The sequence below is a fragment of the Podarcis filfolensis genome (assembly GCF_964270895.1).
Source record: "Podarcis filfolensis genome assembly, chromosome: 1".
NCBI classification, from domain to species: domain Eukaryota; kingdom Metazoa; phylum Chordata; class Lepidosauria; order Squamata; family Lacertidae; genus Podarcis; species Podarcis filfolensis.
The window spans coordinates 101,718,806-101,744,511 of record NC_139604.1 but is presented as its reverse complement, the minus strand read 5'-3'; the positions used below and the strand labels follow the sequence as shown (position 1 = coordinate 101,744,511).

Here is a 25,706-nt window from a genome sequence, read left to right as displayed (position 1 = left end):
CTGTTTAGGGAAGCTTTTAATATTTGATGTTTTATTCTGTTTTTAATCTGTTGGGAGCCGCCCAGAGTGGCTGGGGAAACCCAGCCAGATGAGGGGGGTATAAATAATAAATTTGTTGTTGTTGTTGTTTTTGTTGTTGTTGTTGTTGTTGTTGTTGTTGTTGTTGTTGTTATTCTGCCACTTTATATTTTACAATTTGGCTCTCAGATGCTCAATAGGTTTATGCTGGGATAATGAACAAAAAGAGGATGGCAACTTCAGGAGACTACTGCCACTTCTCAAAGACCAAAGGGTTGTCTGTGAGTGATGCAATAGACTCTGATCAATGTTCTGTACACTATGCACAGACCAGGTTCTCTCAGTGCCCATGGAAAGCCCACTAGTAGGACCTGAACAAAACAGCACTCTCCCCTCCTGCGCTTTCCAGCAATTGGTATTCATACTGCCTCCAAGCATGGAAGGCATAGCATAGCCATTTGGGTTAGTAGTCATTGAAAGCCTTATTCTCCCTTAATTTCTCTAACCTTATTTAAAAGCTAATCAAGCTGGTGGGGGGGCATGCATGTGGGGTCCCTTACATGCCACCACGTTCCTTACATACCACATGTCTTAGGGACCAGGACATGGACCAGCTTACTTCCAGTCACTAGCATGGCACCTCCCTCCCTTCACTTTAGTCCAGCAAGCTGAGCTCTTGAGACAGCAGGTGTGTTCCCTTATTTCTTAGTCCCTGCTCTTACACTGCCAGTTCATGGAAACTTTAGCTCAAGAATATTGAACCTATGGTCCTCCATATTGGATTCCAACTTCCATCACCCTCAAAGCCAGCAAGGAAAATTGTCAGGAATCCTGGGAGTTGTAAGTCCAACAACATCTGTAGGGCATCAGGTTCCCCATCCCTGTTCTACCTTATAAAGGTGTGGCCTGCATAAGCCCAGTTTTGTGTGGTTCTTGTCCTTACTTCATCCTTCCTTATGTGCTTCTCACAGCAGAAGCAAGACAGAGGGAAAACTAACAAGCTGCTGAAAAAGGAAGCAGTTATACTGGCCAAATAGAAAGCAACAACAAGGAAGAAACAGACCAAGAGAGAACTAGGTGACTGTCACATAACTGGGATTCCTTCATAAAATCTCTACCCCTCTTTTCTCAACCAACCCCCTATGATTGGTAAAATAAAAAGAACACAAATTAGTTATTCCAGCTTTATTGCTATAACCAATCTCACAATAAAATGCGCAATAAATTGGCAACTGCTGCCATCTGGCACAATGTTCATTTACCTGAAAGCAACAGGGCTCACGTCACAAAATGGTAGTAATTACCACATATTAGAGAGCTGTGTGTTGATTACCGTGCTTTAACACTCTCAGCCCTTTAATCACTATCTACATGACTTCGAAACTATCACAGACAGTTTCAGAGCAATGTACTGTAGCTCTATTGTGAAGTCAAAAACCTAACACAGCAAGCTGCCTTATACTGACTGAGCAGGACATTGGCTCATCTAGCTCAATATTGTCCACAGATCCAATGCCAACCTGGTGGCCTCCAAAGGATTTGGACTGTTGTTGGGAGCTGTGGTCCAAAGCATTTGAAGGGCACCAGCTTGTTAAAGGTTGGCCTCCAGGATTTCATACGGGATGTTTCCATCCTTATTTTAGGATCCGAAGGATTGAACCTGGGGCCTTCTGAATGCAAAGCATGTGCATTGCTACTGAGCCTTAGCCATTTCTCCAGTTCGAAATGCTATTTCTGCATTCACAGATTAAGGAATTGTTTCTAGTTAGTGGCTTGCCTACAATAAAATTTTGGGTAGGCAACTGTACGTACAGTAATTACACAACATGTATGTGCACAACAGCAGATTAGACTCGGGCTATTACTGGAGCCAGAATTTGATCTGCTTCTCTTGACTCTTCAGGACAGATGCAGCTTGGACGTTCATGGAACAGCAAAGATCAAGCGGCAAGTGCCCATGTACACTCAGCCAGGAAACATCCCAAACAAAAGACTTATTGTAACAGCAGCCTCAGTTCTACTCTTATAGGCAAAGCTAATCTGCAATAAGCTATTTTGTTCAAGAGATGAAAACAGACAGAGGAAGAAACTAAAGAAACGTCTCTGTTGGAAGCTGCTTCTATCGTTTAATCTGTCAAAGACTGAAAAATAGTACACATCTGAAGTAACGACAGAAAAATCTACCTGGGTGCAGTACATAAGAACATCCCTTCCGGATCAGATCAAAGTCCTACCTATGTAGTCCAGCATCCTGTTTTGACAATGACTAGCCAGATTCACAATAGCATTCTCTCCACATGTGCTGGATAGTGCCCTATCATAGATTATTTTTCAAAATTGTGTTTTTAACCACATAGTTTTTGACTATATTAGATTTTTGCCAAACATACCCCATTCAAACCTTTCTGAGAAGATGTATTGATAAAAAAAGCCTGTAGTTCATTTCTCATGCTGAGCCAAGCGCTAGAGGAGGCTCTCGATTCTTGGCAAACATGATCCCTAAGAGATAAAAATTTGAATTATCCCTAAGAGATAAAAATTAGAATTATCATGGGAAATGGGAACCCATTTTTGAACTGGCTTCTTAGGTGGGCCCATTCACATGGCTTTTTTCATAGAGGTAAGTGGCCACATATTGCTGTTGTTATTGTAATTATCTGTATGTTTTAAAGGATTTCCTATATTTATACACAGTTTTAATTTTTAATTAATATTTAATTAAACATTTAATGATTTTTTTAATAAACCTTCCCCCTTTTTAGCTGTTCTTATTTTATCTGTATGCTGCCTTGAGTCCCTGTCAGGAAAAAAGGAGTGGTATAAATATATTATTAATAATAATAATAATAATAATAATAATAATAATAATATAACCCTTTCTCTTGATGGTTTCAGGTTCTAAAAGAGCAAGAAGCAGGAACTTCTCTGCTTGAGCTGGATACCACCTAATGGTCTGCAAAGATATGGAGAGTCTACCAGCCAACACCATTTGCACACATTTACATGTTTCAAAAAAAGGACTTCAGAATGGTAAATCTAAACCTAAGCCAAACTGTGCGAGAGAGATTTTTGTGGCTATTTTTATACGATATTTTCCTGCTTCTTCTCAACAACAATATATTGCATTTAATAAGAGTTTTGCCCAATGGGAATCAGGTATGCACTCATGTTTTATGCAAGAAACTGCCTAGATTGTTTGGTTACATGTTCTCTTAGAAAAGGGCTTTATGCCCAGAGGAAGCCAGAATTTACTCACTGCCCCTGTGGCACATAATTGTTTCAGACCCATCTGCTTTAAAACTCTGGAGTTCCCCATCTTCCTAACACATTTAAGTATAGGTTTATGGCTATTATTAAGAAATAAACTTAGTAAATGATCAAACTGCTAAAGAAGCTTGAATGTTTTACTCCCATGCAAACACACCCAGGAGTTTTAAAGCGGTAAAAAGTAGAGTAAAAATCCATATAATTTCCAACCTCCAAATGTACAGAGCTAGCTACCATCTGAAACCAGTACCTACTAGGACTGCTAAACATAAAATTTAAATTGCCTGAACCAATGCAACTTGAAATTATTTGCTACAGCAAACAATAAATTGAGTAGCAACATAAGACTTTTTTATTATTTAGAGTGGCAGATAAGTGTCCTGACACGTTTCCAGTTATTTCAAGGCCATTTGAAGACAAGAGTGCCTGGCGTGCTTTGGTCCATGGGGTCACGATGAGTCGGACACGACTAAACGACTAAACAACAACAAGCTACACATTGTGCAATTAAGATTGCAATCCTATTCTCACCTACCTGAGAATAGGCCCAAATTCAGTGGCACTTTACCCCTTAAGTAGACATACATAAAATTGCACTATTAAAAGTCCAAAGCCTAAGGGCACGTGTACACACTTAAACACAGCATACTTTCCAAGTGCCCCAGAAAAAGCAGGACATCTGGAGAGACTGGGGAATTATGTCCTTGAGTCCACTAGATGACATTGCAAGGGATCATTGCCTTAGGAGAGCGAGAAAAATTCTCAGGGATGACCCACACCCCGGCCAGCACTCTTCTACCCTTGGGCAGGAGATATAGAAGTATAATCAGTCTTACCAACAGGCTAAAAAATAGCTTCTGTCCATGGGCTGTTAGGCTGTTGAACGGAAAATAACATAGCGCAAACTGACTTGCGAGGTGGTGTGTTGTGCGATAAGCACACAGAGTGCAATGAGAGTGAGTGTTTGGGGGGGGTTAGGCTCGGTTAATTTCATTGTATACAGGTTGTACATTGACAATAAAGGTATTATTATTATTATCCTGTTTACTTGTGCAAGATCTTGACAGCCACTTTGGGAAACGCGCTCTCGCATCACGTTCTTCCCCCCAAAAAAGTGCTTTTATGGGGCAAAAGCAAGGCGTGAGTCACATGACTCACCTGGGAGTGCATCCCGGAAGACACATGTTCTAGTTTTGGGTTGGAAAAATTTGGATGGGAGGACACAGCAATATGGGAGCCACTTCTCCATGCTAGGATTCCAAACTGCTCTGGGAACATGCATATTACATGGGCGGGGCCATTTTGTTCCTTCCTTTGTGGAACTGCTATCAGTAAAGGTTACTTTAACTATAAGGGGGAAAGCCTAAAAGACCAGGAGGGGCAAAACTAAGCACTGGAAGTGTTGTCTTTATAAAAGAGCTTTGCTGACGACAATCGTTGTCTTCCATTCAGCTTAAACTATCTTCCATCAGTCCAGTTTCTAACTGCAGCCAATAGATATAAAAGCCATAGCATGCATTAGATAAGTCGAACAATCAAAGTTGGGCTTCACTGTCCAGATGACATTCACTACAAATCCAGACCTGATAATACATCGTTTCCACTCCATTTTACTAATTATTCCATTAAACACAATGGAACGTACACAACCATACAGGGAGTTTTTTTTTGCTTTGCCAGTCAAATGCAAGTTCACTGCAAAAGCAGCAGTGATTATAAGCATCAGGTTTAAAAACGAAGCAACAATTTTTAAATTTTTCAAAATTGTGCAATAGCTACGCAAAAATTAAAATTCTTAATACTTTGAACTTGAGCTAATTATGTCAATGGGAGTGAATAAGTGACATTTGCCCTTGTAGCAGAATGTTTATATATTGAAAAATTTAAAAACAACACTTGAAGCTGTAGTTGATTTTATTCAAATTAGGGCAGGAAAAAAACACAATTCCCCCTTGCTTCCCTAGTCACCATAATGAATAATACCTCCTGATCATTATGATATAATACGTACATTAAACAAAGAATTAAAGAAAGAACTTTCACTACATTGTTCACATGAAAGTTAAGAACAGAATATATAGATCAGGCAAAGGTGAGTTATTATTTGACTGTTTTTTGAACTGACATTTTATTTTGTTGGCAGCCCAAACAACTGACTTATTTAAGATCCAGTAGAACTTTGGTGCAAGTTTTGAGGGTTTTATAAGGCTTTATATTTCGGAAATGCTTTTATACTTTTATAGCATCAGTACTGATACAGAATAAACATGGTGGATGTGACTACTTCCTTCTGCAAGTTTTTTGGACTCTAGTAGAGCTGCACACCATCAACTCCTTGGAATCTCAACAGACTTCATGCAATGTTCTACAACCTACACATTCCTAGAGAAACATGACATCATTAATGTTTTTGAAGCAAATATATCTTTGTAGCCAAAGATTTGGAATCAGATGCCAAAAGGGACAGGGTCTTCATTTCAATAAGAAAGTACTATATCACTCAATCAACAGCTGAAAAATAAACAGATCTTCCAAAAAAGCTGTCTTGACTTTACTTAAGTTATTGATGTGATTAGTTCTATTTTTAACAAGTCTTGTGAAAATATAAATAGGTAGCCACTAAAACGTAAGCTCTTAATGAAACAGTTTTTGCAGCAGCAGCAGCAACCACAACAACAACATTCCAAAGGAGAGTTGTTGTTTTTAAGGAAAAGGGTAATTTTTCAACACACATAGGAAAAAAGCTTTCAGAATAATTTATATAATGTCAGTACCTTTCCCCCAATAAACTGTGATTCAGTTAAATCTATATTTTATTCTCAATTGTTGGAATAATTTGCAACAAAAATGTGGCTAAAAATGGAGAAGGATAAATAAAATTTTAAAAAATACACCCCAGTACTTAGAATGTAAGGACAACGAAATATTTCTTTCAGCGTGGACATAGAGGACCAACATATTGTATAAAATGACTGAACACAGCTGGCAGAGCAATCCAAATTCACAGCACAAATTCAAGCTCTAAATGGCCCAAATCAAAGGCGACTCCAAATCTTTTAAACTAAGGGATCTTTTCAACAGTCTCATCCAGAAAACAGATTTAGCAACAGTGCTCACTGTAAGCAAAAGCTCACTGCAGAGTAAGCTTCTCTGTTTTTTTCTTCCTAGGCAAAATGTGAGCCTCAGTAACTCACCAAAACACAAACAAAAGAATCATATATTCACTTGGGAGGAAAAGAAAGGTGTGGGGATGAAATAAAGCCTGTAAAGAAAGAGACAACAGGATAATTTAAACACGTCTAAAGGCTTAGTTCTGCAATGTTCAACTATATTGCTCTGTACCTGGCTATTTAGTTCACCCCGTTGCAATATTAAATTGACCTGTAATATTATTCCCAACATGAAATAACTTGAACTATTAAAAATTTTAAGCTTTCCACTACTGGAACATTGAAACAAAGCGGAAGAGCCCACAGCTCAATGGAGGAGCTCGTGCTTTGAATATAGAATGACCCAGCATGAACCTCTATCATTTCCAGGAAGTTAGCCTTAAAAGCTTCTTCCTGAGACCTTGGGAGACCCAGTTTGTCAGAAAACAATACTGGGCTGGCTGGACTAACAGAGTTGGTATGGTGCAGCTTCATTTGTTGATAAAGAAAACAAAATAAATCAGTAAATAGGTTTCATTTAATAATGAGAATGAGCACATTGGTCCAACCTTAGCCTTTGAAGAACAGGAGTGGTCCTTCTATTCATGGAAAGTCTCTTATTCAGAGTGTCCTGCTGGCAGAAGTGGAAGGGGAGGTGATTTTTGCCAATTTCTGCCTCACCCTGCACCTTCTCAGTGTTTCAAAGACTGCAGAGTTTCTGAGGATGCAAAGGAATGAGTGGGAATTGGAGGAAGCGGCCCTCCTCACTTCTGCTGGCAGGACTTTCCTCTGCTCAGAGGCCCATTCAGAAAATGCTCCATCGAACAGTGCCAAAGTCAGGATCCAAACAATATTAATGATCAAAACGTACAGCACCCATAGAATTCTGGTCTCAAAATGGTTAAGCCATTTCAATAAGTCCTTGAAGGTTGCCAGGTTCCTCTTGCCACAGCCCATCGCATGCAGTCTGGCAGAGAAATTTATAGCCTCACTTATGAAGATAATGCAACATCAATCCCCATTCACTCACATATGCAACCCAGAGTGTTCTCCTAAATTGTCCCATAAAGCACATAATAAGATGACCACACCTTCCCAGGTGTATCCCAGGCGTGCCTGCAAATCATCCATTCACTTTCTACCTGTTCTCATTGGTTGGCTTACTTCAGGAGACTGTCATAACATGGACAACATCAATTGCCTACCTATACTGGGAGACTGAGGCTGGCAGCTGGCCCATGTTGGAAGGGTCCATCAGGCATGGGTTTCTGGGTGAGGCAATTACCACTGTCAAGCAGGCATAGGCTGGTGGGTCAGTAGTAGTCCCTAGGAGAGGGCAAAAAGCAGACAAGGGAAGATGGGAGTCAAGGGCAAGGGAACAGGGTCAAGCAGGTTGAGGGTGAAGAAAACAGACCCCTATCAGAAGGTCCAGGACTGGAAATGATTTGACACAGAAAGGTTTCTAGAGAATTCCTCTACAATCAAAAACAGATCAGGGCGCTAATCAGGAGCTGAAAGATTCTACAGCAACAAGTGTTATTTTTTAGGCCTTCTGAACTGTTGAAACATGCTGCTGCACACAAATTCTTATTCAGAAGTGGCACCTGTCAGGAACTTGCAAAACTGAGGAATAATCAGTAAGAAGAAGGTGGGGGCAGAGGGCTTTTACTTTCTTGACAACCATCATGCTCAATTCTCTGACCAGGCATTTCTTTTCTGATGGGGCTATTTCAAAGATTCAATCCCTTCCCAGTAGCTCCACTGCAAGTGAAGAAAGGTCACATTTAAAATCAACAGGGCAAAAGTTAGCTGAGAATCACTGAGGCCCATTGATTTCAAGGTGACGTAAATGGAACAAACTTCTTTCGACTAGAGTTTATACAGCTGACAACATCCTATTGAACATAAGGCATCCCTTTGAAGTCAGAATTACCAACTAGTTTATTTTCAAATTTCAATAATCTTTGCAGGTCCATTGTTTTGGGGTTGATTGGTTTAGAAAATAATAACAGGACTATAAAATTAAGTTAACAGACTGATTCTATGCATGTCCACCTAGACATAAATCCCACAGAGTTCAATGGGATTTTCTCCAAGGCAAGTGTGTGCAGACTACAAGTATTATCCCAGTTTGCTAGCATCTACAATAAGGTGATTATATGATCTTACATGCCCGTGTTGATTAATGCTGTTATATCTTTTGTAATTTGCTCTGTAAACTTATTTTACAGTCATATAATTCTTCCAGATACACACACTTCTTTCCAAGTGCTGATTTTTATATGATTAACTTTATTTACTGGCAGCAAACAAAGGCAGAAATACTTTGGTAAACATAGTGGTAGGTGCCTGGCATGTCTGAAAGTGACATGAGAATCCCTTTTCCTTCTTCTGTACCTGCATTCAGAAATCCCGTGACATCGGTCCCAGTTTTTCCTACTATGTTTGATGTAATCTGATTTAATTTGAATAAATTGCAACCTAATTTATTATGTCGGAAGAATAATGCATGACATATAACTTAAGCAATGTTTTCAAAAGGTAATAAAGTCAATGTAGCATAACCATCACAATATATATATATATATATATATATATATATATATATCCCCATTCATATACTTAAATGCTACCTTATTTATTTTTCATGCTTTACTCTGTTTCCCCGTTGTCATCCTACATTTGTAAAAAGAAAAATGACTTAAAGAAATTAAAGAAATCAGAATGTCAAATGGTTTACCAAAGGCAAATCATTGCTTTCTGAACTGCTAACCTTTCAAAAAGAGTTTTTCTTGTGGGCAATTTGGACTTCAGCAAAGTATTTGACACAGTATGTGAATTATAACATATGGTATGACATTTTATATTGTCAGATGTAAGGTCTGAACTTGGGGCAATAATAATATGCCTGTCTACAAGAAACTCATAATCTACAAATGACAGAGAAATACAGAGATCTGAAGATCTGAGGTCGATCAAGAAACAAATAAAGGCAAAGGCATTTCCAAGATGATGAGTGAAGTATTATATTTTTATACAAGAACCCTCTTAAAACAATAGGTCTAATTTGGTTACTATTGTGATATTGTTGATAGAGGATGGTGAGAATGAAGCTCAGGACCCTCTTTGCCAGTTTCCACTGATGGAAAAGAGTGCTGCTAATTTGGCGGCAGCAGGGGAGCGGGTCATGCTATGACAGACAGCTAGCCTCCTTTCAAGCAGGTAGGAGGATAGAATCTGTGGTTCTTCCACAGGCAGTAGCCAACATCGGGCCCCAAAGCAGGGTGCTCAAGGGATGTGATGGAGTCGGGCAGGTCATCAATCCAACAGAATCCAGCAGATCCTGCAGATTCAGTCTTGACTACTGGCTTTTCCCAAGACTCCTGGTTCACCTCAAACTGCTACCCATGACCCAACCCAGATACCAAGTTAAGCATGCAGTAAACTTTCATGTTAATGGGAATTCATGAACACCCTCACTATTTTGCCATAAACTGGGGGGGGGGTAAGGGCAGGGGATATTTCAATAGTTGTTTCAATAGTCTATTGTGGGGGGACGACGACTAATATTTTCTTTTCTTATGATAGTCCCTTTCTCTTTTCCCCTGATTTTTCTTCTATCTGTTGTGCTTCGTTTGTTTGGTTTTCAGTTATTATTTAATAGTTATGTACTGTTCTACTACCTGTTAGTACCCAGAGGTGCTGAAGGAAGGTCAGGGAGTAATCAAGTCTTAAAGAATAAACATACAATAGATTTTAACAACACATAATACGGGAATGATATCACAGTCCAAAAATAATCTTCCCTAAGATCATTATCACTGCCCTTTCCTAAGTAAGATTTATACTACAGTAGTATGTGTCATAGGTCACCAGCTTCATCCAAGTTCATTTTCCCCCAGGTTCATCCTATAAGCCACCACAACCACCGTGGTCCTGATCTCTTCTCTGGCAAACTAATCCTGATGATCAACAAACATGGGCTGAAGAAATCTGTATAGCTCTGACCACATCACGGAGGATGGAATATGGCTTTTAATGATAAATACAGCAGCTTCTACAGACTCCTGAAGATCTTAGATTTCAATTAAAAGTTTCTGGTTGTCATGGTTGCGGCGGGGTGAGGGGAGGGATCCCAAAAACATGTTCACAGCTTTTGTCAAAAAAGTAAGAAACAGAGAAAGGGTGTCAAACAGGCAAGCTGGCCTAAGGCTAGAGACCCATAAAGCAATCACATCATTAGCAGGCACAGCAGCACAATTGCCTTTGAAAGCTTTATTTTGCACTTTAAACCAATAAAACCATTAATGAAAGCCACAAACATCTCTTTTCCCCTCCTAGGCCTGTGTAGCTAAAGAGCACTCCGCCTCTATAAGGCTCAAGCCCCAGCAAGGTTTAACTCATTTCTGTGAACAGTAACTTGCCCTGTCCACACAAATGTATAAAAGTTTGCCTGAGCCACTGTCTTTCTCAGCAGGTAGAACAAAAATGCCCCAAGGAGAATTTAATGGCCACTGGTTGGATAGCTTTATTTAGCACATCTGGCACTGTGGGTTAAACCACAGAGCCTAGGACTTGTCGATCAGAAGGTCGGCGGTTCAAATCCCCGCGACAGGGTGAGCTCCTGTTGCTCGGTCCCTACTCCTGCCAACCTACCAGTTCGAAAGCACGTCAAAGTGCAAGTAGATAAATAGGTACCGCTCCGGCGGGAAGGTAAAAGGTGTTTCCGTGTGCTGCTCTGGTTCGCCAGAAGCGGCTTAGTCATGCTGGCCACATGACCCGGAAGCTGTACGCCGGCTCCCTCGGCCAATAAGGCGAGATGAGCACCACAACCCCAGAGTCGGCCATGACTGGACCTATGGTCAGGGGTCCCTTTACCTTTACCTTTTATTGCCCTTCCAGCAGTGCCCCTACCCTTAACCTGTGTCCTCTGGATGTTTGTGATTATCTTTTTTGTGAAAGATCAGGAAATAAGATCAATGTTTTCAAAATAATACTGACTATGAACAGATTGCTAATGAAGGTGAATAATGAGTGTGCAAAACTTTACAATTATAATTTTATTCTAAATCAAATTTAGGTTAACTAAAGAAAAAAGGCTAAATTAGAAATCTAGGAGGCTAAAAAGCCTGCTGCCTATATCACTACTTACTTTAAACAGTAATTGAGAATGAAATTACTTTTATGAAGAAATGAAGTAAAGATACCTCACAGAAACTTAGGTAACACAATACCACCATGGAAACTGAAAACTTAAGCAGAACTTGATGGGATCAGTTGCATTTTATAAAGGAGATGTTCTCCATCTATGGAGATAGCGGATGATGTCCATCTAACTTCTACTCAAAGTATACTCATTGAAATGAATGGACTTCATGGGTCTATTTGAGTATGACTTAATTCACTATCACCCAGTGGGATTTTGGGAAAAGATTCTAGAGAACCAGTGTGGTACAGTAGTCAAAGGGTTGGGTTAACCCAAGGAAGACCCATGAAGACCATGAAGTTCACCAGGTGACCTTGTCAGTCCTCACTTCTTACCCTAATATCCGAATAGCCTTGTTTTTTTTTGAAGATAAGCATGTATATTGCCTTGAGTTAATTGGAAGGAGGTCTGCAGTCAGAAAGCATGGATTACATTGCGAATTTATAAAAATCATTAATGGGGAACTGTTGTTCCACCTAATTTAGGTGTTGATTCATTAAATGTTTGTTTATATTCTTTGTTTAGGGTCATATCATTCTTACTGGTTTGTATCTAGAAATAAAAGGAGTCCTTCTGTTAATGGAAGAATCTTTGATCTAGCAGAGACCTCTTCCAATAGGAGAAGACATGAGGCCATTTTCCCTGATGTACCCTTCCGCCTCCCGTGTCATTTTCCATGCTGTTCTGAGTGAGTGCGGAAATCACAGCCCCTTCTTTCCATTAGTAAAACCATTCTGCAAACAGAAAGGCACAATTGGGTTCTACCCACTATTTTTAGCTGTGCAGTGGTACCTCGGGTTACATATGCCTCAGGTTACATATGCTTCGGGTTACAGACTCCACTAACCCAGAAATATTACCTCAGGTTAAGAACTTTGGTTCAGGATGAGAACAGAAATCATGCTCCAGCGGCACAGCGGCAGCAGGAGGCCCCATTAGCTAAAGTGGTGCTTCAGGTTAAGAACAGTTTCAGGCTAAGAACAGACCTCCAGAACGAATTAAGTACTTAACCCGAGGTACCACTGTAATCCTATTACTTACAAGAGAGTAAGCCCCACTGTACTCAGCTGGGCTTCAAAATAAACATTCATAGGGTTGTGCTGTTCATCTCATAAACTAGTGATAAGTTTCTGAGATATATTTTTTAGGTTGAACAAAAAGAAAATAAAAATAATAGAATGTAATAGCATACCTCAATTTGAGCATTCTGGCAAGTTATTTTGCCTATTTCTGTAAAGTCTAGAGACCTGCTTTATTTTAGAAAGAAATGAAATGAAAACTGAGAATCCAGACCCACTAATGATCAAAAACAGGCACTGGATGGCATGTCCAGAACTTAGGCAAAACCTAGAAAATCAGGCCATATGGCAACTCTACACTCTAGTAAAAACCTTGGTCACCATGGGTAACAAGCCAATTTGAATATTTACAGCGTGAAATGAGCCTTCCTGAAAGCAGAACCAGTGTGTGTAAAGCAGGCAGGGCAATGCATATCCATTTTGAAAAAGCTGGAATCCCATTGATCAGCAGGTTGGCAGGGAAAAGGGAGCATGGGGAACTGAACTGGATCCCTTACCCCTCATCAACAACTGATCAGTGGGTTATTGTTGTTTTTAAAAGGACTTTGCAAATACTGTGCTGGCTGCAGATCAGAGAAGAGAGCTGTATGTGCAACTCCCCATTCAAGAATCACGACTGCAGAAACTGCTTGTGTGTTTTTATGGTCTCTAGCTAGATTAGGGTGACTATATGGGCTTACATTATTACTGAAACAGTTAATCCCATGAGCAACAAATGAAACCCTATTTTGAAATATATTGTGACCCAACACATTTTCCTTTTCCTAAGCAAACCAAATTTCTTTTTTAAAAAATGAATAGGAAAAGCTGCATGAGCTTGATTGCATTTCACAATTATTACTCTTGATATTTAATTTCTGTTTTAGCATATGTGGATCGAGACACTGAAAAACATGTACACAAAGCTTCTAAGGAATGCTCTAAATTTTATTTTGCAGGTATTCCACTATATTGCTGCCTAAATTCAAAATTATTTTATGAATTTTACCAAGCAGGCCTTTTTGATATTTGAGGAATGGGGTGAGGGCGGAGAAAAAGAGAACATTGAAAAGAACAGTTGCAATTTTTTTACATCAGTTTTGCATCATAAAATAGTTATGTAACCATTGATTGCAAATAAGCTCCATCTTTCAATGACTTTATTGAGTGTATGACTTGCGCAAACTTAGTCAAAACCTTCTCATATCATTGTATTTTAACTAGAGATTTAGAAGATCCAGTTAAGAACAAAAAGCTATTTTTAGCCATCTCACCCCTTGCTTTTTCCTGTAAGACTAATTGCTGTCGTTAGCAGTCGTTGACAGGTTTACCACACCTATCAGCCAATCACCCATTCCCATCACCCTTCTGAGTAATACCCCTCCTCACCCTCTCACTATATATAAGGGTCTGGTGACTTCTGTTTCAGTATATCTGAAGAAGTGTGCATGCACATGAAAGCTCATGCCAATAACAAACTTAGTTGGTCTCTAAGGTGCTACTGGAAGGAATTTTTTTATTTTGTTTAATCTAATGGCTAACAGCAAGGAAGTTGCAATTTTCCAGTGTTACTCGCTAATAATTCCTTTCAAATAATCAAGAGCCCTTTTTGGAGACAAGAGTATTCAATAACTCATTATGTGAAGCATATCTTGCCAAAAAGTTTGGACTTGAGGACAATGCTAACATACATGCATAGTAAGTATCAGCACCTCCAGAATCCATATTCTTAGAGATTATAGATCTTAGGTGGGTAGGAATTAGATCCTATCTGAACTAAGTTTTCTGAATTTTTCTGTGATTACTGCTTTTGCAATATTATCTTATTTATTTACTTTACAGAAGCAGGTAAGAAAAGAGCATACAGGTAAGAAGAAATCAGCATCTTGTGTCCAAAAGACTCATTCATCAATCACAACTCTGATTTCACTCATTGGCTAAGAACACTAAAAGGTGGGAGCAGCCATGCTGGCGCATCTCACAAAAATCACTTAGAAGGGTACCTGCCCATTTTGCTTCGTAACTTTATTTCTAGGAGAACTAGAGACTTGCTTTTTAAAAAAGAACCCAAAGTTCATAGCCTGGGACTCCTAGTGGCTGTGGTACATCAGTACTCCCCAAACCTGTCTCTTCAACTTTGATCAGCTTGTACGGCCAATGGTCAGGGGTGGTGGGAATGTATTGCAGCAACATCTGGAGGCTACAGGTTAGCCATATTAACCTGACTTCCATGTGCACAGAAGACTGGATTTTGCCTCATTTTAGGATATTTATTGATGCTGAATTGCTTACCTGCCTTTCACTATAAGGCCGCAGGGCGGGTTTTAACAATGTAAAAATCTTAAAACAAGTTAAAACAATTGACTGGTCTTGCCCATCTTCAAAAACCCAGGGCCATATCCAAACAGAATGCTTCTACACGTGCAATGGGAGCTTCCCCTCATTCTCTTCTCTCCTGCATCCTCTACTAATCTTCTCTGCTGGGTTGGAGGAAAAGCTAGAAAATATTGGGGGAGGGGCACGTAGGAAGAGGAGAGACAGCAGAAGTTCTAGCGCACAGCAAAAAGTCATTGAGCTAAAGGATGCAGTTCATTGGCTACATTCCTTAATCATTATAGGTTGCATCCAATGTTGCGTATGCAAATTCACTCTTGCCTGTTTCAACAGTGCTTCCTGTTTCCCCCCTCCGCCCCGCAAGCTGCTCTGAGGGTGCACAGGAGTAGAGAGGAACGAGCAGTTTCATTACACAGGTGGAAGTGCATTCTGCTCATGCAAAGACAACCCTATGTACTTTCTGACTACCTCCATGTTTAAATTAAAAAGTTTTTTTCTTCTTCCCCCAAATAATCATGAAACAATGTAAACAGCAGTCGCTGCTTAGCTTAATCTTTGAAGTTCTGTAGCAAATGATATCTTATTTTGATCACATAGATGTTTTGATATGTGAAAAAACAAAACAAAAATCAATCAAAAAAAGTGTTCAAAGGTGCAATGTTTTGAAAATATTGCCATGTAGCATTTACCGTAACAGCTGTACGTTTAAACTTTAGGCACAAACTGAACTGCAGAGGATCTGCTGCATAAATAAGATCCCCATGGCAACTAAATGTGCTACTAGATAACAGAGAAAAAAGGATTTATGTGTTTGCTGAGCTGTCTTGCCCTAGAGGAATTCTCCAGGCAAATGCAGGCCACCTGCCACATGTTACATTAAGCTCAGCCTTCTGGACTTATTTTCAACAAAAAGGTCCAGCAACTTTTGTTTGAAAGTTTTATTGAGCCTTATTTCCCAGTAACTCCAAACGAAAGCAGAAGCTTCTTATTTTCCTATGCTTTTGCATAACTGTGATTGCACATAAATTATGCATATAATTATGAATAAAAAAAAAGCGAGTGTGTGCAACCCCTACAAAAACAGGTAGCAAGTGAGCTAAATTACTGAGCTGTTATGCAGATTCCCCAATTTTATCTCTCTCCACGAAGATTCTCTCTTTAAAAGTAACCAAGGACCACCAAAGCCAACAGCAGAACTTCTGTGCCAAAGGATAGTTGTTTGCTTTCATAACAATGGAATGCATTTTTCATCTGAAAAGTGGGTTTCAGAGCTAAATCCAAAGTATTTGGAAGTAATGCGGAAGACCTGAAGGGCCACTGGAACATCTATGGGCACCGCAATAAAGCAGAGGGCAACAGGAAAAGCTGACAATTTAACAGTCTGATAAACAACACAGTTAAGTAAGTGACTGCTTGTACTACAGCTTTGTTTTATCAAAGAGCTTGCATTGCTTCCTAACTCCTATGTCGCTTTTTCAAAAGAAACCATACGGATGGCATTCTTCTGCAGAAGTGTTATTTGTGCCTAGGAAAGACCTGTAAAAAGTTAATGGTTAAAACCAGAACTTCACTTGTTAAAATTCTCAGGAGATGCTTTTGCTGCACTCTTTCCTATGGAGAGGAAATTGTGCTGTAAACTTGGAAGAGGAAATAATATGCATCACTCACCTAATCGGTATTGATTTCCTTATGCTCCTTTCACTATTTTTTCTTTAAAACCACATAGTAAGAACCAAATTAGAGAGTTCATCTTTAGTAATAACTTTCAAGCATTCTTTATTTGGGAGAGAGGGGAAGCTTGAAAATGATGACTGGAATGTTTTTATATGAGGTTTGTAATGTTTTATCAATTGTTTTGTGATATGCTGTATTCCTTGGTGTGTGGAGTGCCCCAGGGTGCAATATTCTCCCCAATGCTTTTTAACATTTTTATGTGCCCCCTCGCCCAGCTTGTCCGGAGTTTTGGGCTGGGCTGCCATCAGTATGCTGATGACACCCAACTCTATCTGTTGATGGATGGCCATCCTGACTCGGCCCCAGACACACTGATCAGATGCTTGGAAGCTGTGGCTGGATGGTTACGTGGGAGCCGGTTGAAGTTAAATCCTTCGAAGACAGAGGTCCTCTGGCTGGGACGGGACGATATGGGATTGGGGGGGCAACTCCCATCTCTTGCAGGGGTGCAATTAGTGCCAGCACCGTCCGTTAAGAGTTTGGGTGTAATCTTCGATACCTCCCTCTCCATGGAGGCGCAGATTGCAGCTATAACAAAGGCGGCATTTTTTCATCTCCGCCAAGCTAAGCAGTTGGCTCCTTACCTCTCTCGCCCTGACCTAGCCACTGTGATCCACGCGACGGTCACCTCCAGACTGGATTATTGTAACTCGCTCTACGTGGGGCTGCCCTTGAGACTGACCCAGAAACTCCAGCGGGTGCAGAATGCCGCAGTGAGACTCCTTACGGGGTCTTCGCTGCGAGATCACATTCATCCGGTGCTATACCAGCTGCACTGGCTCCCGGTGGAGTACAGGATCAGGTTTAAGGTGCTGGTTTTAACCTTCAAAGCCCTATACGGCCTAGGACCCTCGTACCTACGGGACCGCCTCTCCTGGTATGCCCCACAGAGGAACTTACGGTCTTCAAATAAAAACATCTTGAAGGTCCCAGGCCACAGAGAGGTTAGGCTGGCCTCAACTAGAGCCAGAGCTTTTTCGGCTGCGGCTCCAACCTGGTGGAACGCTCTGTCGCAAGAAACAAGGGCCCTGCAGGACTTGACATCTTTCCGCAGGGCCTGCAAGACAGAGCTGTTCCACCAGGCCTTTGGTCAGGGCGCAGCCTGACTCCCTCCTTTGGCAATCTTTACAAAACTTTAGTTTATGGTTGCCATCAATTTGTATTTTAATTAATTTTTATAATGTTTTTATAATGTTGCACTGTTTTAGTGTTGTTAGCCGCCCTGAGCCCGGCTTCGGCTGGGGAGGGCGGGATATAAATAAAATTTATTATTATGATTATTATTATTGTTTGATTAGCTGCTCTGGGAGCCTATGGGATGTGGCACAAGGAGTCAGTATGCCTGGCTGCTAACCAGAAGGTTGGTGGTTTGTGCCCACCCAGGGATGGCTGTGGGCAGGATTCCTGCATTACAAAGGGTTGGACTAGATGACACTTAGGGTCCCTTCCAACTCTACAATTATATGATTCTATGAATTCATCATGCGAAAGGCTAGGCTGGATGAATCCGAAGCCGGAATTAAGATAACCGGAAGAAATATCAATAACCTCAGATATGCAGATGACACAACCTTGATGGCAGAAAGTGAGGAGGAATTAAAGAACCTTTTATTGAGGGTAAAAGAGGAGAGCGCAAAATATGGTCTGAAGCTCAACATCAAAAAAACGAAGATCATGGCCACTGGTCCCATCACCTCCTGGCAAATAGAAGGGGAAGAAATGGAGGCAGTAAGAGATTTTACTTTCTTGGGCTCCATGATCACTGCAGATGGTGACAGCAGCCACGAAATTAAAAGATGCCTGCTCCTTGGGAGAAAGGCGATGGCAAACCTAGACAACATCTTAAAAAGCAGAGACATCACCTTGCCAACAAAGGTCCGTATAGTAAAAGCTATGGTTTTCCCAGTAGTGATGTATGGAAGTGAGAGCTGGACCATAAAGAAGGCTGATCGCCGAAGAATTGATGCTTTTGAATTATGGTGCTGGAGGAGACTCTTGAGAGTCCCATGGACTGCAAGAAGATCAAACCTCTCCATTCTGAAGGAAATCAGCCCTGAGTGCTCACTGGAAGGACAGATCGTGAAGCTGAGGCTCCAATACTTTGGCCACCTCATGAGAAGAGAAGACTCCCTGGAAAAGACCCTGATGTTGGGAAAGATGGAGGGCACAAGGAGAAGGGGACGACAGAGGACGAGATGGTTGGATGGTGTTCTTGAAGCTACCAGCATGAGTTTGACCAAACTGCGGGAGGCAGTGGAAGACAGAAGTGCCTGGCGTGCTCTGGTCCATGGGGTCACGAAGAGTCGGGCACGACTAAATGACTAAACAACAACAACATGATTCCATAATGAAGGGCTGTTTATTATTGACTACTACAACAATAATAGGCAGAAAATAGAAAAAGCAAGTGGAAAGAAATCCTGAAAGCTCATTTTCTACTTTATCAGATTGCTAAAGCCCATACAGATCCAGAAATGTATAAATTATAGCACTGAACTGCATGGGCAAATCATGCATCTTAATTTCCATAACACCATGAGTTTTGTGGGAAGCAGCAGAACCGATGTGTAGACTGGCCAAGTGATCGGGCCAGTTGGCAGATACTGTGTTTGTGTGTGAGCATGCGCACATAAAAGCCATAAATGTTGCAAGCACTTTTTCACATGCTGCTTCAGGTAAGATTGAAGAATACACATGTGTAGTTTCTTCAAAGCCTTCCCTCCCCAAGTGGGAGGTGGCAAACCAATTTATTAAAGTGACACACAGGCATCTGCAGGAACTGTACTCAAACCCGCATCATGCCCTAGTTTCTCCTGTAATCTACTCTTGGCCCCATCCGGACATCAGAATTTTTGAAACCAAACATTGATATCTGAACTTCTCAAGTGAGCCACATGCTACTTATGATGCTATTATTCAATCGCCACTAGACAGATGGGACATCTAGCCACAGAAAGCAGCAACATTGCCTCTTTGATAACATACAGTAGGAATTGGCCTTAAGTTCTACAGTGCAGGCAACAACCATTTTACATGCGTTCAATACGTTTGTGACTGTGCATGCGTGCAGCACCGCAAACCCAGAAGTGACTAGAAAAAAGGGAGAAAATGGCCATCAAAGAGTGCAGAAAGGGCAAAAACGATGCGTAAATAGCGTCTAGCAATCCCACAAGCCTTTGCAAGTGCAATCCCAAGAGCCCTTGCATCGTTTGTGGCCTTTGAGTTGGAGTTTGGGCAAGGAGATTTGGAGGCAGTGACTGTGGTGTTTGCAGGCTGCTTCAATGGTGTTCCCAATATACATTTTCACTTAAATGTGTGTTGCCTCAGAACGTAACCCCCAGGTAAATGGGGAGTTCCCTGTTGTAACAAATAAATGTCTACCATTAACCAAGTTCAGTATGAGATAATGCAGATGATTACTGATGTTGAAGGGCTATTACTTTGCAAATTTGTAAGGATTGGGATACAATTCATGTATCTCTAGCAAATTCTACATTGTGGCCTCCATTTTTAATCATTATTTTTATTAAAAGAAGAAGAAGAATGAATTCTTTCACAGCTGTCAACTATGTAAACACCTGTCAACTAGGCAAACACCTGTTAATATATATGTTAATATATTTATCTATTATGTTTTAAGGTATTATACTTTAAGTATAGTATTAGAATAATAAACTAAGGGCTATATACTATTTCTGGAAATCAAGCTGCTGATAAATGAATGTCATTCAAATTTGTCCATATTAATACTACACCTTTTTTCTTCATGCTCCCAGGTAATACGTCAGATTGATCAGTCACAAATTTTTAAAAGCGTATTTTGTGTTCATGCACAAATTACTCTTCCAGTGCCGATATCTTCTGACTTCTGCCACAATCAGTATGTTACCTGCTGTTCTTGAACACAGAATAATCAGAAGCTGACTTGGTCCACTGGTCCACCTAGCTCAGTATTGTCAACGCTATCCCAGCCAGCTTTGATCCCCTTCCCTGATCACTCAAAACCACTCAGAAAGGGAAGTTACAAATAAGGCATCAAAAGCCTATCTAGGCAGTTAATTGTGTAATACTGGCATGCACATGACCAGTTCAACCTGAGGTAGCGCACAGAGGAGTCAGTGGCCAAAGGTTGCCCAGTGTTAAAGTCATAGCTGTCAACCTTCCCTTTTTTTGCAGGAAATTCCCTTACTGCAGCTCTGTTTCCCGCTACTTCCCGCTGCTATCCCAGATTGTTAGATATACCTTGGACTGTCCCCGGGACAGGTGAGGCTGCTGATCCCTTATTTTCTAGGCTGCTGCTCCCTTATTTTCAAATCTGAAAGTTGACAGCTATGGTTAAAGTTGCCTGAGATGATATACCATTTAAATATACTATTTAATATTTCTTAATACTCTGCTTTATTTGCCTGGTGTAGATATTCTCTGAATGTTTTTAAAGTGACTTTCCTAAAGAATAGGACATCTGAAGGCAGCCTTGTATAGGGAAGCTTTAAATGTTTGATGTTTTGACTTGTTGGAATGTTCCCAGAGTGGCTGGGGGCAACCCAGTCAGATGGGCAGCATATAAATTATTGTTGCTGTTATTGTTAACAATAATATTAATAATATTTAGTGCTATAATATAATACTTCTTAAATCAGTGGTTAAATGTTGATTTAAATATCCATGCAAAAGAAAATGAATCACTTACTTGTAGCTATGCCAGAAAAACAACAACACAGGGAACATTGCATCATATAAAACAAAACACAATGCCCAGCTTTTCAGTGCATAATCATTTCTATACATGTCAAAAATATAGTATATATCTCAGAATTAATTGGACTGTGCATTATATTTCCAGAGAATAAGTTTCAGTATTATATTATTATTAAGAGATGTTTGTGACTTCATGCTTCAAAACAGAATTCAAAGTAACATGTATAGAAGGCCAGCATAAGTTTTACTTTCACTGGATATTTGTTAGATGTGATCATATAAAATACTCCACCAATAGATATGACAAATGCACTTTATATTTCAATGTGTCAAAGTATTTCAATGCCATGAAACTATGTTGAAGCTGGCAGGCAAGCAGACTATATTAAATTTTTCTCTGGAATCGACTTCAATTCTGTACTGAATTATTGGAATTTTAGTGACCTTAAAAAAGGCTGTCAGAAATAATATTCAACGCAGAGTTTTCAAATCTAATGCTCTATTACACATACTTCACATAAAATAATATAGTTTCAATATAGGCAAACCAGTCAAGAACAACAATCTGTTTGTACTTAGATTTTTTGCCCGTATCTTTATGTTGCTTTGTTACAGCAGTTTTAAGCATGCTTTCTGTCTGAAAGCAAATTCAGAGCAACATTCAGCTAAATGTCTTCCAGTGAGCTTGGGAGGCCCAACATATTTCCTCAAAGATTCCCCAAAGCCTAGCTATTTGCATCTATTCACTGATATTTACACCTTTGGTGCCATTTAAAAAAAACAAAAAAAAACACCTAAGTTTTAATCTGATTTAAAATAATCAGATTGGGCAATGTGATGGTGTCAGTCAGCACAAGGAAAGCTAATGCAAAGGAAAGCCAATGCTTAGTAGAAGTAATTGCTCTCATATGAAGATGGGAAGCTAACTTTATACCAAGTTAGACCATCTAACTCACAGTATTGGCTGTTACTCTCAAGCATTTCAGGCAGGGGGAGTATTTCCTAGTTCTACCTAGAGGTATCAGGAATTGAACATCGGTCCTACTGCATGCCACCACTGAGCTGTAGTCCTGCCCAAACTATGGAATTTGCTACCATATAATGGTCACCAAGTTGGATAGCTTTAACAATTAGACAAATTCACGGAGGATAAAGCTGTCAGTAGATGCTAGCCTCTATTATCTCCAGTATCAGAGGCAGTATGCCTCCAATTACCAATGCTGGACATCACCATACCCTCCAACATTTCTCCAATGAAAATAGGGACGGCCAGAACTGGCCAATGTGAGAACAAAATGTCGCATTAGATGGGCCTTTGGTCTGATCAAGCAGCTCTAATTTAGAGATACATTTCCTAACACAGTGGTACCTTGGTTCTCGAACTTAATCCGTTCCGGGAGTCTGTTTGACTCCCGAAAATGTTCGAAAACCAATGCACAGCTTCCAATTGGCTGCAGGAGCTTCCTGCAGTCAAGCAGAAGCCGCATCGGACGTTCGGCTTCCGAAATACATTCGCAAACCGGAACGCTTACTTCTGGGTTTGCGGCATTCGGGAGCCGATTTGTTTGACAACTAAGCCGTTCGGGAACCAAGGTACCACTGTACTGCTATGGATATGATGTTTATTTGATCACAACAGAAAAAAAGGTTGACATCTAATTCAACATATTCTAAGAGCAGCATGTCACAAGTTTCTTCTATTTTAGAGGATTAGAAAAGCAGCTTAATTTAGGAAGAATTGGCTCCAATACTCTTGATTGTGTTCCAAGTTCACAGTATAATAATAATAATAATAATAATAATAATAATAAAGTAAATGAGTTTGTCATTTCTCTGTCAGTTTTCTTTCACTATTTGCAAATCCTGTAACCTAGATTTAAAAGTATTTCTTGATAAATAAAGATGTGTTTCTTGATAAAGCTTGAAAGATGTGCTTCAACTGTCCACTAATACTCATCTTTTTCACTATGCCAGTTCTTCAACACTGAAAATTCTGGAATGAACAAAAGGCTGAATGTAGCAAGAGCTTACTCTCGCAGATCCAGGGATGTGATAGAAACACAGAAATCATAAAAAGGTGGTCTGTTTCAGTTAAATAACAAATTCAATTGTACATCATATAACTCAGGAGGGGACATGATTAAATTCACAGTGGCTTGGTTCAAAATGCAGAGAACCCATCAGAAGCTTTACTCTATGACGTACCCAGAGGCAACTTGAGAGCTGTCAACACAACAGGCTGCTAAGCTTCCAAGGGAAGCAATAGCCAATTATGTCCCATGACCCACTACTGGAAAACACAGTGAGAAAAACAACAAATCAGATAATGTTTTTGGATCTTTTTTCCACACACACAGTAATGGTCGTATTTTATTTCAGTAAAATATTCATCTCAAAAGTTTTTCTTGGAACTTTTAACAACATCATATGTTCTGAGCAACCACCTTCTTGATGTTCAGAAGTCATACCAGTTCCTTCTAAATGCAGCATGAATCCAGCCTTTTCCTATCTGAATGAAATCATCTATGCAACCAAAAACTAGAAGTGAAGTCACCATCTAGGAAACAAATCATTAATGATTTGAGCAAATAAATTGCCCAACATCTACCTGTTCAAGTGATTGAACAGTGTATTTCTGAACATGAATTTATCTCAGCAGAAATTTACATCCTAATAACCATTTAAACTGCTAAGTGGTGTGGAGATTATACTCTCATTCAGTTTTGCCAGTTCACATACATTGCCTAGTTCACATACATTGGTGTGAGCAGCGGTTCCAGCAGTTTTCACCTCTAGATTGGAAACTGCCGGGGTGGGAGGGAGGGCAAGTGGACAGGGAAGGTAAACATTATGGGAAGTATCTGTAAACTCCTTCATTTGAATTGCATGCCTTATGAAGCAGCAGTCCTACACATTGCTCAAAACCAACAGTTTGCATGTGTGAAATGGGTCGTGTGAAGATTTAATGCATGGCAACCTTTCACAGTAACTCTTTTCATATCTTAGTGGAGGCCATGGAGTAGGACGGAACCCACCACTGATGTCCATGGATTCAGACAAAGGTCCAAAGGGAAATTCTATGTGCATAGATTCATGCAACTTGAAGCATTTGGGGATTAGCCTTCTTAATCTACACACAGTGGAACCTCCCTTGTCAAACATAATCCGTTCTGGAAGACTGTTCGACTTCCAAAACGTTTAACTACCGAGGCGCAATTGCCTGTTGGAAAATTCCTTTTAAAAAATGGAAAAACGCACCTCAGAAGCCGTTGGACTTCCAAGGCGTGTTCGAAAAGGGAAGCATTCACTTCTGGGTTGTTGGCGTTCAGCTTCCAAAGCGTTCGACAACCAAGGTTCCACTGTACATAAATAAAGGTCCTTGTGGTGTGACTCTGGTAGCAAACTTTGTCTCAAGCAGCTGTCCTTCATGCCTCCTGTTTTAAAGTAACAATCAGCAACTGGTGCCGCAAGTGTTTAAATAGGGACAGAATGCAAAAGGGAATACTCTGGCATGGATGCTCACGAGCAGGATCAAGGAGGGCAGATCCCTACTTGCCTTGATGCTGTGATATACTCTCTCCCTTTTCTGCCACGCAAGGCCCTGAACCTTGCTCTGGGACACAGCAGGGGAACTAGCAGAGGTGGTGCATGCTCCCTAGGCCTTGGTGGAATGTCTTTTCCTGCCAGGGGATGGGACACCCAAAAAGTCAAGCTTTCGCAACAGTTTGATTAGGATGCTTTCAAAGGCTTGATCCCTTTCAGGGTGAGCAGCGGGGTGCTTATGCATCCTAATGTGGTTGGCAGTGTGCCATGGCAGATTCCCAACTAGGCTGGCTGCTGAAGCTAGCCCTGAACTGAATATTCTCTTAACTATACCCTGAACTTTTTTGAGACAATAATGACTGGCCTTTAGGGACACTCCTCACACAGCTCTTATTACCGTATCTTCGTTTGCAAGATTCTGTCATCTTTATTAAAAGGAAGTGGTGTGTTACAGTGGCTGTACACTGTTTCTTCTGCAAGCAAAAATGACTGGGGAACCCAATCTGCTAAGTTAGCTCATTTGGAAACATGGCGTTATTGACTATTAATGCAAGCAAAGTTGTTGGAGTTTTTTTAAAGCAATTCCCAAATATATGTTGCTTAAATATATACTACTGCAAGGAAAGCAACTTCAGTGAAAACAGAAAATAACTTAAATCACTGAAGAGTTTGATGAAATAAATATTTATGTCTCTTAGC

General features: G+C 40.3%; 1 protein-coding gene across 12 annotated transcripts in view; it reads right to left on the bottom strand.

Annotated features, from left to right (window-relative positions):
- Positions 1-25,706, bottom strand: part of NPAS3 (neuronal PAS domain protein 3) — a 634,645-nt gene that overhangs the window by 480,705 nt on the left and 128,234 nt on the right. For 3 of the 12 annotated variants that reach the window (XM_083611873.1, XM_083611872.1, XM_083611868.1), the window contains one exon: positions 7,640-7,760. The exons of the other annotated variants lie outside the window; for them this stretch is intronic. In XM_083611873.1, the coding sequence (XP_083467999.1) occupies positions 7,640-7,760 (121 nt within the window). The remainder of the gene's footprint in view (positions 1-7,639; positions 7,761-25,706) is intronic. 12 annotated transcript variants of the gene reach the window in all.